General features: G+C 43.9%; 1 protein-coding gene across 1 annotated transcript in view; it reads left to right on the forward strand.

Annotated features, from left to right (window-relative positions):
* LOC102244247 (cadherin-related family member 3) overlaps positions 1–12,330 on the forward strand; it is a 76,593-nt gene that overhangs the window by 3,414 nt on the left and 60,849 nt on the right. Inside the window, exons 3-4 of the mRNA XM_014546132.1 lie at positions 4,726–4,933; positions 11,111–11,307. Of these exons, the coding sequence (XP_014401618.1) occupies positions 4,726–4,933; positions 11,111–11,307 (405 nt within the window). The remainder of the gene's footprint in view (positions 1–4,725; positions 4,934–11,110; positions 11,308–12,330) is intronic.

The following is a 12,330-nucleotide window of genomic DNA, read 5'->3' on the forward strand; positions in this document are numbered from 1 at the left end:
GAGGATGAGGCCCAGAAATCAGGATTTTAAAAAGATTCCCAGGTGATTCTAATGTGCAGCCAAGGTTGAGAACCACTGCACTAAGGAGTTAAGCGAGTGGGTTTGGGAGTTACAGCCGGGTTCTTGCTGCAGCTCAGCTGTGTGGCCTTCATCAATTCAACCTGTCTGTGCTTGCTTTTATTTTTTAAAAAAATATTTTTATTGATTTCAGAGAGGAAGAGAGAGATAGAAACATCAATGATGAGAGAGAATATTGATCGACTGCCTCCTGCACGCCCCACACTGGGGATCGAGCCTGCAACCCAGGCATGTGACCTTAACCCAGCGGTTCTCAACCGGTGGGTAGCGACCCCTTTGGTGGTAGAACGACCCTTTCACAGGGGTCGCCTAAGACCATCCTGCATATCAGATATTTACATTACAATTCATAACAGTAGCAACATTACAGTTATGAAGTAGCAACAAAAATAATTTTATGGTTGGGTCATAACATGAGGAACTGTATTTAAAGGGCCAGAAGGTTGAGGACCACTGCCTTAACCGGAATCGAACTCGGGACTCTTTTAGTTCTCAAGCTGACGCTCTGTCCACTGAGCCAAACCAGCTAGGGCTGTCCTTCCTTTCTCATCTGTAAAGTAGGGATAGAAAAGCGCTCATGGGAGACTAGGTACAGGTGGTCCTTTTAGAAGCCCTGAATCACAGCACCTGATGTGCTTTAGCCAGATGGGTGTGTGGTTCCACCTGGCCTGCTTTCCCTCATCCACTGGAATCCCCAGAGCACAATAAATAATAGGGGCATGAATGAACAAATAAATGAATAAGCGTTTTCTTTAACCATGGCCCAATTATTGTCACTCGGTTATTGGAATAGCTGTATTCATTCTGTTGTATTTTGTCAACAACCTGGATGAATGAGGTTGATTTTATATTAGGAAAGAAGAGCTGACTTTGATTTGTGTATGTGTATGTCTGTTTGCACATGTCTATGAGTGTGCAAATCTGTGTGTGTACATGTGTGTGTGCAACAGGCTAAAGCATTTGCTGCTTTGGCTTCTGTGACAAGATGCACGGGTTTTTCAAGGAGTCTGACGCAGATAATGGAGCTCGCAGGAGTGGGACAGGGAGAAGAGCAGCGAGAAGAGCTGGGGCACCAAGGACACGGGTTGGAGCCAAACCTGATTTTAAATTCTAGCTCTGCCCCTTATAAGCTATGGGACCTTGGGCAGGTGGCAAAACTTCTCTGGACCTCCATTTTCCTATCTGTGAAATGGGAATAGTAGCTGCTACCTTCCAGGGATGTTTTATTCATTGTTACCCGGCAACTGTCCGAATGCCTAGTGGATGCTGATGCTCCTCTGGACACCTGGGAAAGCACAGTGAACAACACACAGTATCCCTAACTAACATAACTTAAAATGCTGGGGGAGAGGCTGACAACACAGGAGGAAATAAATTAGCTTCGGCTAGTGGCAAGTGCCATGAAGAAAGTAGGAAAGGACAATAGGTGAAGGTCACCTTCAGAGGAGGAGTCCCTGGCCTGAGAGCCGAGCGAGGAGAAAGAGCTGATTGTGTGAAGACCTGTCTGTCCCAGGAAGAGGAGGCACGGCTCCCAAAGCCCCGGATGGAAGGAGTCAGATGCTGCAGAGAAGGTGGAAGGTAGTTGGGGTGGCTGCGGTGAGGAGCCCATGGAGGTGAGGAGCTGGACTAAGGAGGGCAGAGCTGCTGGATCCCACAGAACACTTCACGGTCTTGATCTTGACCTTCAGAGCAATGCAGATTTTAATTGAAGTAAAATATACACAACTTAAATTTACCATCTTAACCACTTTTAAATGTACAGTTCAGTGTCATTAATATATTCACATCGTTGTGCTACCATCATCACCATTCATCTCCTAAACTTTTTTCATGTTGCAAAACTGGAACTCTGTACCCGTAACTCTCCATCCTCCCCCTGCCTTGAAACCACAATCTGCCTTTCTGTCTCCATGAATTTGATAGTTTGTTTTTTTTGAATTTGATAGTTTTTTACAGAGCTAGTCAATATATATTTATTCTGTGTAATGGGGATTCAGCCTTGAACAAAACAAGTGGAATCCCCGCCCAGGAATTGCATCCTAGTGGAGGAGAAAGACACTAAACATGTTAACTAAGAGATAAAGCATGCCAGGCGCTGATACAAGATGCTAGGAGAAAACTAGAAAAATGCAGTAGAAATTAGTGGTAGTGGGTGCTTCTAAAGGGCCAACATTTGAGGTGAGATGTTTCAGGTTGAAAGGAGGCAACCCCTGGTAGGATCGGGGAGAAGTATTCCAGGGTTGGAAATCTGCCGAGCAAAGGGTCTGAGGTGGGAACTAGGCGTGTGGAGACCAACGTGTGGGAACATAGGCAACAAGGGAAAGCAATGATGTGCTTGCGTTTGAAACAGATTGCAGTGAGCAGCTTGGGAAATGCATGGGAGAGGGAAAAGTATGGTTGTTGAAATGTCCCTGGGTAGGCATTGGCCCAGGCTACCCATGGTGGTGGTTAGGAGTAGAGAGCGGCAGAAGTGTACAGACTCGGGAATATTAGGAGGTACAATGCTGAAATGAACTGGGTATGAGGCAGTGAGTGGAGAGAGGGAGATTCTGGACTGGAAGGGGAGGTTGTGGCAGTCTCAAGGGTGAGATTGTAGTGGTTTTGTTACTGGTGAGACCACAAGACCTTGTCCCCTTGAAAGAAAGATTTCAGTCAAGACACAAAGTGCAGCGAAGCAAGTAGGAATTTGTTGGCCTCAGCAAAAATACACTTAGGACAGAGAAACCAGGAAGGTGCATAGAAGGAGTAACGGGAGCGCCTAGGCTGGGCTGCTCTGGCTCACTGAGAAGTCAGAGCACAGGGGGCCTTGAAGCAAAGGGGTCAAGAGGTTAGCCCCGGACAAGCTGCTGCTGCTCATTGCTCCCCTGATTGCAAGTCTCCTGGGGTCCCTTAGAGGGAAGAAGGGGGCAGGGAATGGCGTGGGCGTGCTCCCCTGCGGGAGAGTGGGCACTGGGTCCTTCATCCAGAGCATCTCTCTCTCTCTCTCTTGCAGGGGGAAATCTTAGGGGAGGCCCAGGGAGGGTCCCAACAGAATATTCATCAGCTTCCCAGCTGTGCTCTTTCAGGGCTGTGATCTCCACTGACTGGTCAGTGCCAGGGCAGGGGGTCATCAGTCAGTGCAGCTGGTCCTGAGGCAGCCACAGCGTCACTTGTCTGATTTTGCTGCTTTTCTGGGCCTGGAGCTGAAATATAACTGAGGCCGAAATGTTATCTTTAGGGAGGAAAAGGTCAAGGGTCCAAACCGCAGGACCACTGATGTGCTAGGGGAGGACAGGTTACCCTGCGGTGAGGTTCTTGTTTTCCCAGTTTTGCCCCTTGCTGGGCATCTGGGGCTTTCTGCCCTGGGGAATTTCTGTACCTGGCCCATCGTCCTTGCTCTGCTCATGTCTGTCTAACTGCCGACCACAGTTAGGTAAGGGAGCTAGAGAGAAGGGCATCAATTCAAGGGTCTTCTTTTCTTTGCAACCATCCTTCAAAGGGTGTGTCTTGGAGTCAGACCCACACCATCATTCCCTGGCCATTTGTAACTGTCCCTCTGAAAAGCCAAAAAGCCAGAGCAGGGCAAAGTCTGGTAAAAACACAATCTCCCTTTGTTCTCCACATTACCCTTCTGTTGGACATATCTGAGACCGCATAATCCTGTTTAGGTAACCATAACAACAGTTGACTCCTATGGAGATAGTAATTGATTGAAACCTCTAAGTAAGAGATTGCAAACAGGAATCCCTGCAGGGGCCAGGCAGGTAAATGTGAGAAGCTGTGGGGTGTGGCTGGAAGGGGTAGGAATGGTGGTAAACTGCAGAGAGCTGGACCAATCAAATCTTATTGAACTTCATATTTTTAAGAAGCTTTGTGCATTTAAAAATGTGGTCTGGCCCTAGCTGGTTTGGCTCAGTGGATAGAGTGGCGGCCTGCAGACTGAAAGGTTCCAGGGTCCATTCCAGTCAAGGGCACATGCCTGGGTTTCGGGCTTGATCCCCAGTGGGGAGTGTGCAGGAGGCAGCCGATCAATGATTCTCTCTCATCATTGATGTTTCTATCTCTCTCTCCTGTCTGAAATCAATAAAAAATATTTTTTTTAAAAAATAAAAAATTAAAATGTGGTCTGCAGGTCATATTTAGCCTGTGAATTACCAATTTTCTGCCTCCAGAGATCTTTTCATATGTTGTCTGCAGACAGCCAACCAGGTCTTTTCCAATAGTGGCCCTAAAGCTGATTTCCCCCCAAACTTTAACTTACAGGTGTTACCTTGCATCCTATTGACCTTTGACTGGTAGTTAGTTTTTGCATTTTATCCTGATCTGGTTGCACGCTAATCTCACTTAGCAACTTGTAAGCCTTCTGCACACTTGGCAAGCAGAGAGTCTGGGTCTCATTCCAAGTCTGAAACATCAACACTTAGAACCAGGTGGGACAATGTACCTTAGTGACCTGGAGTCTTTTAAATCAAAACCCTTTGAAAATGAGTGAGTCTAGTGAGCTGATCATTTCCTGGTGTCCCCACACATCCTGGCCACCCCAGAGTCACCAGGCTTCGGGAGGCCTTTGGATGTAGAAGAATGTGAATTGGGGACTTTCCCCTTGTTCAAGCACACCTCCTGACTGGAGCTTTTGTCCTTTTGAGAGAAGAAGGTGTCGCTTTACAGATCACTCAGCAGGGACTGTGTCATGAGGAAGTGTATACAGGGCACTTAGAGACAGAATGTTTCTCTGGAGAGGACTCCCCGCCAAGAGGTGCCACTCCCCAGAATCAGGGAAGGCGAGCGCTGCAGCGGAGTGCTGCTGAGGAGGCAGGAGGCTTCCACTGCACGATGCCTTTCTTTCACTTGCTTGTGCTGTTGGCTGCTGCCCCAGGTTGGTATCTTTAACTTTGGACTCCTATCACACAGCTTTGAGATAGTCATTTGGTTTGCTTTTCCCTTCTTTAGTGACTTCTCAGTGTTGGTCCTGGAAGTTGTCAAGGGCCCTGGGCTGTGCCACGTTGGAAAGTCTATGTTCAGTCCAAATGTCCTCTCAGAGGCACATGACCTGGGTGTAGGCAGGTGCAAGTTCTTTGGAGGGCATTTCGGAAATATCTACCAGGTCTCAGAGCCAGCATCCCACCTCTGGGAACCTAGACTATGGAAACACATAAGGACAGAAGGATATATGTAGGCTTATTTGTAATGGCAAAAACTGGAGCAACCTACATGTTCATCAATACAGGATTAAATAAATGGTCCAGACATACTATGGACATAGTATGTCATTAAAAGGAGGAGGCAGATCTGTGTGTTTTGATGTGCAGGTAAAAGATAATCCAGGGTATACTGGGAGTGGAGACAGGAAGTCCTAAAATTCTGAACCTAAGAAGATCCCTTAAGAAAGATCTATCTATATATATATGCACACAGAGTGTTCTAGAAGAATATATACAAAATATTTAACAATGTAGTTTTTAGAGATTGGGAGTGGAATATAGTAGAGCAGCAGAGGTGAGGAGAAATGAGTGGAAGATGATAAAACTTTTACTTTGTATTGTTTGATTTTTAAAAAATGAGTATATATTACATTAAAATAAAAAATCAGACCCAAGAATTTAAAATTAATTACCCAAATTTTGAATGCATAACATCAAGACATTGGTTTAAGTGATTTTTTTCCTTACCGTTGCATGGATTGATTTCATAAAATAACTCAATTAATGAATTTAGCCATTTTATTTAGAACCAGGCACATCTAGAATTGGATAAAAGCCAAAATGTCACTACTGCCAATAAAAAGTCAAGTAAAATATGGTCAATATTCTAAGAATAAATGATGGTTATCTGAAAACTGAAAAAGCTCTCTAACTTCCAAATACTTTAGTTAGGCATGATTAGATTTGATATTTCTGATAAGAACAAATGGTAATATTTGTAAAAACAACACTGAACTTCTACAGCTGTGCTGCTGAGTATGGTAACCACCATCCAATTGTGATTATTCACTACATGAATGTGGCCAGTTGGAATTGAGATATAAGTGTAAAACACACACTGGATTTTGAAGATTTTGTATGGATAAAACAATGTAAACTACCTTATTAACATAAACTTATTAGAAACTAGAGGCCCGGTGCACGAATTTGTGCACCAGTGGGGTCCCTCGGCCTGGCCTGCGGGATCCAGCCGAATCCAGCTCTCCAACATCCCCCAAGGGGTCCCAAATTGTGAGAGGATGCAGGCCAGGCCAAGGGACCCTGCCAGTGCATGATTGGGGACGGGGAGAGACGTGGGCAGTTGGCCAGCCGAGGAGGGACTGTGGGAGGGTTCCAGGGTGTGTCTAGCCCTTCTTGCTTAGTCCTGATTGGCTGGACCCCAGCAGCAAGCTAACCTACCAGTTGGAGCGTCTGCCCCCTTGTGGTCAGTGCATGTTATAGCGACTGGTCGACGGGTTGACTATCTGCCCCCTGGTGGTCAGAGCACATCATAGTGAGCGGTTGAGCAGCCTTAGCATATCATTAGCATATTACGTTTGATTGGTTGAACAGATGACCAGACGACCAGACACTTAGTATATTAGGCTTTTATTATATAGGATGTTGATCACATGTTGAAATGATAATATTTTGAATGCATTTGGTTAAATAAAATATAATATTAAAACTAAATTCACTTAAAAAACTTTAAAAATGTGGTTACTAGAAACTTTTAAATTAAATTACATATTGGACAGGGTTGTTCTATAGTCCTAGATAACCTTTAAGCAGAATTTTCTGAAGTTATGGAATACTCTACTTGAATCCACTGCTCCAGTTTTGTGTGTGCATCCGTCTCGTTGAAATGGAAACATCAGGTGAATTGATACCATCAACTCAGTGGGTGGGACATTTAGTAAAGTAAGGATATAATTAAATCTAAGGAAGATTATATTTCAATTTAACTTGTTCTAATTTGCTTTTTTCATGGGTGAAGATTTTTATGTTAAACCTGAGGTCACAAACTAGAGACTCTCGATGCATTGAGGACACCAGATGTTTTGAATAGCAAAATATTTCACCAAAACATCTCCATTTTAGGATCATCACAAAAAATAACTCAGATCACATTCCCATGTGGGCAAGTAGCAGCTGCCTCCATTAGGTAGGAACAAACTTTTGGTTTCACCACAGTCCCCACTAATCCCTGATGTCCTGCACGCAGTTACTGGGCATTATTTTACTATCTCCGTTAAAAGTACAACTAGTTTTTTTTTCAAATCTCCTTTTGTCCTTGGGTATAAAGGGGTAGCCTCTGGATCTCCATTCTCCATCCTACCATCATTTTGATCCTTTTTATTTATTTATTTTTAATTATATTTTATTGGCTTCAGAGAGGAAGAGAGAGGGAGAGAAACATCAGTGATGAAAGAGAATCATTGATCAGCTGCCTCATGTATGCCCCGCATTGGGATCAAGCCTGCAACCTGGGCATGTGCCCCAACCAAGAATCAACCACTGAACCACACCAGCCAGGCTTGATTCTTTTTATTTTGGCTTATTAATTTAATTTCAGAGAGTAGGGAGTTTATTATGGAACTATTCTGACAGTAGATGCAAAATAAAATGTCAACTTTACTTATTTAGATAACAGTTTAATGGATGAGTTAATATGCTCAGAAAATTATTGTTCTCTTTCCTAGAGATTATTATACATTCAGGTATTGAGCTGTTTTTCAGTGGAAAACTAAGTATTCCCCAAATTTCAGCACATAAAAATAATTGAGGAAAATCCCAAATCAATTTATTCTTTTTTAAAAAATATATTTTTTAAATTGATTTCAGAGATGAAGGGAGAGGGAGAGAGTGATAGAAACAACAATGATGAGAGATAATCATTGATTGGCTGCCTCCTGCACGCCTCACACTGGGGATCAAGCTGGCAACCTGGGCATGTGCCCTGACCAGGAATCAAACCATAACCTCATGGTTCATAGGTCAACACTCAATCATGGAGCCACGCCAGCCAGGCCAATTTATTCTTTAATGCAATGGCGACAAGGTATCATCAGATGCAGAAGTCACTCTTGACATGACTCAACCTATAAAACCAAATAGAAAACCTGAACCAGTGAAATGGCAAGAAAGTTGCAACTTTTCATGTACAGATAGTGTCACAAAATAAGAAGGTCTTGAGGGATAGGTCAATAGTATGTACTAGTAATTGATGTACTTCAGTCAGCAAAATGAATAATTTCATTCATTTATTTTTTCACTTATTCATTAAATAAATATTTATTAAGTGCCTACTATGGCCAGACACTGTTCTTGGTCCTGCGATATAGCAGGGACCTCACACATGGAAGTCCTCAATTTCAGGAAGCTTGTATTTGAGGTGGGAGGAAGGAGGCAGAAAATACACATATAAGTTAATAAAATAAAAATAAGCAAATAATATATGACATTTTATAATTTTCACCTGCAAGAGCAGGAGATGTTGTTATTTTATATAAGAACGGCCTGGGAAGACTCTCTGACACAGGGACAGTACATATAACAGAGTCCTAAAGGAAGTGTGTACATGAGAAGTGGGTATCCAGGGGAGATGGATTTTGGACAGGGAGAATGTAAGGGCAAAGGTCCTGAGGCAAGACCTGCTGCATGTGTTTAAGGAACAGAAACGCGTGTGTCTGGAGCAGAGGACGTGAGGGCAAGAGTGTAGAGTATGAGGCCAAATAAAGGAAGGAGGGCTTCGTCGGTCACGTGGGGCCTGGAGGCCAGCACATGAACTTGGCTTTCACTCTGTGTGAGATGAAAAGCTGCTAAAGGAGTTTGAGAAAAAGAGTGATGTTACTTGACTTCAGTTTTAGCGCATTGTGGGTAGCTCAATCATGTAAAAGATGCTTATTTATATAATCTACATGAGCCCTGTATTAGTTTTCTTTTGCTGCTGTAACAAATTACCACAAAGTTGGTGGTGACTTAAGTCAACATAAATGTCTGAACTTCAGTTCTGCAGTTAGAAGTCTGACACGGGTCTCACTGGCTAAAATCAAGGTACTGGCATATCTGCGTTTTCTCCTCTAGTCTCTAGGGCCACGCCCATTTCCTTGCCTTTTCAGGCATCCAGTGGCCACACACATTCCTCAGTTAGTCACACCTTCCTTCGTGTTAAAAACCAGATTCCTCAGTTAGTCACACCTTCCTTCATGTTAAAAACCAGATTCCTCGGTTAGTCATACCTTCCTTCATGTTAAAAACCAAACAGTTTGCATCTTTCTGATCATCTTTCACATCGCCTTCTGACTTTCTTTTCTGCTTCCTCTTTCACTTTTAAGGACCCTATGGTTACATTGGGGTCACCCAGATCATTCAGGATAATCTCCCATCTCAAGATCATCACATCTGCAAGGTCCCTTTTTAAATTTTTTTAAAAATATATTTTATTGATTTTTTACAGAGAGGAAGGGAGAGAGATAGAGAGTTAGAAACATCGATGAGAGAGGGCCATCGATCAGCTGCCTCCTGCACATCTCCTACGGGGGATGGGCCCGCAACCCAAGTACATGCCCTTGACCGGAATCAAACCTGGGACCTTTCATTCCGCAGGCCGATGCTCTATCCACTGAGCCAAACCGGTTTTGGCTGCAAGGTCCCTTTTGCCAAGTAACGTGACATACTCAGAGGTTCTGGGGATTAGGAAGTGGACAACTTTGCGTGGGGCCATTATTCTATCACAATCCCCAAATATCATACTTTGCTAAATAACCACAACCCCCCACCTCAGCATACACATATCTACCCCCAACAGAATGCACATCTGAGCTGTGGAGAAAAAATCCTGAATAAGACTTGGAAGTGCGGTTCCAGAGGGAAATCAATGAGCAGAAATTAAATTTTCCACTTATAAATTTCATGGCTCAGAAATTTTCAGATCATTTCCTAAACAGAAAGGATGTATTGTGACCTTAAGCACATGTTTAGAAGCAGAAGAAAATTTGTTGAATCAGGAAAGAGGATGATGAAAATACTTATAACTGGAGAGAGGCTTGCAACCATCTTTAAAAGAGATTCATGAAATAACTCAGAGGATCTTTGAATGGAGAAAAAAAGAAAAAGAAAAAATCAAGACGCATTAATTCTTCAGCACTTCAGGGCTAGAGGACACCATCAGGCAGAAAGGTGGCGGTGTCAGCAGATGGAAGCTGTGTGCCCTGGAATGATAAATGAAGGGAGGTGGGCGGGGCACTGACAGTGTGGGTGTCCTTCCTCCTTCTGGATGCATGACACCTCCTATGAGGCTGGGAGTGTCTGGGGTGGAGAGAAGAAGCAAGCATGAAGCCCTTATTCATCAATGTGGAAGAGCATGTGTATATACTCTTACTGTGAATGCCTCTATTATTTATTTTTTGGGGGGAGGTAAAAAATTCTATGTAATTTTATTAATTTTTTACAAACTAAAGGAAATATACATTTTAATAGGAGTCATTTATCAAGTATAACAGAGAGATCTGCTTCTTCTTATAAGGCCACAGTCCTATCAGTTATGGGCCCCATCCCTATAACCTCATCTAACCTTAATTACTGTACCTCCTAAAGACCCTGTCTCCAGTTACAGTCACATTGGAGGTTCAATATAAGAGTTTCAATATAAGAACTTTGGGGGGACACAATTCAGCCCAAAGCATTCTGCCCGAATTCAAGGGCCTTGATTCAAACGTAATCTCATCAGAATCACGCTCACAGGCATGTCCACAAGAATGGCCACATGTCTGGGCACCTTGTGGTCCAGTCAGATGGACACATAGAATTAACGCTCACAGTCTCTGACCATGGAGTCTGTGTGTCCTGCCAGCATCTGTGAAGCTGGGCAGCCTAACCTGTTAGCTGGAAACTAGGGTAAGGCCTCAGATCCTTCACAGTTCTTATTGATCCTACTACTGGTAAGCCTCCTCAGCTGACTTTATGACTTGTAATAAAAAAAGGAACTGTAAGTATTTATTGTATGTTTTCTTTGTGGTTTTAAAATATGGAAGAGGTCGGGAAGCACTGCAAAAACCCCTATAAAAGTAACATTTTGTTTTCCCTTGAAGATGTTCTAGCTTTTCCAGATTTTGTCATCGAAAATGGCAGCCCTGTTCTGGAGAATGTCTCTGAACATACACGGGTTGCCATAATCACTGTGTCTGCCTCACCTTCCGCTTCTCTGATTGGAGATCCTGTTATCGTTAATGCCGACCCTGTAGTCCACCCGTTCGTGCTGTCTCATCGATCCACACATCAGTGGGAAGTAAGTATCGAGGCAAACAGTACCATCACTCGGTACCACAAGGGTTCTAAAATGAAACTGCCGTCCTTGCCCTTCTTACTTTCTACTCATATTGTTTAGCTCCCACTCATTGGGACCCCAGGATGTTCTAAAAATTCTTGAGGATATCAAGATGCATTTATGCTACAGAAATCTATTGAGGACCTCCTCGGACACGGGGCGAGGTCCTGGGGCTCTCTTGGTGGAACTCCGTCCTCACCTTCATGGTGTTTACTGGTTCACAGGAAGCTCTACTAATAAAGTGAACACTCACACAAGTATAAAAGTGTGAGTGTAATAAGAGCCGTGAAAGACAGGCCTGCAGGTCTGTGAATGCACCTAAGGGGGACATTGGACCTATCAGGCTTCCCTGAGGAAGAGCTACATGATAAGCACTCTTTAGAATGAATAGGAATTAAATAGGTGAGAGAGAGAGAGAGAGAGAGAGAGAGGTCGAGCATGTGCAAAGGCCCTGTGGCAAGGAGTGTCATGAGGTGATGAGACCAAGAGGAGGCCAAAGTGGCCGGAACTGATGGGGAAGTGTGGTGAGAGATTAGGCTGTGAAGGAGTGGGGAGGCAGAGCCCGCAGGGCTGTGAGCCTCGTTAGGAAGTTCATTTACCATCTGGTATAATAAAGCTAATTTCCCCCGAGGTAAAGTTCAGGCAGGCTTACTGCTCATTTGAGAAGATTTGGGTTTCCTAAGCTCAGGGTTCCTCAAATATGATGGGAGCCTGCTGCAGGCGCAGCATCCACCGGACCCTCTGCATCCTCCCATGGGACCCGGAAGCAAGGGGACCAGATGAGCGTGAAGCTCATGCTGCTTGCCGTGCTCTGAGCAATGAAATCCTTAGGAGCGAAGAGTCTTACGTAGGGGATCAGAACTGGCTCCTGGTTTTAAGAGATTCAGAAACTTGTAGAGAGGACAGATGTAAGTGACCAATCATAGTGCATCATGAGACCCAGTATGAAAGTGGTTAAGAGCCAGGGACTCTGGAGTCAGACTA

This window comes from Myotis brandtii, unplaced genomic scaffold (assembly GCF_000412655.1).
Source record: "Myotis brandtii unplaced genomic scaffold, ASM41265v1 scaffold430, whole genome shotgun sequence".
NCBI lineage: Eukaryota > Metazoa > Chordata > Mammalia > Chiroptera > Vespertilionidae > Myotis > Myotis brandtii.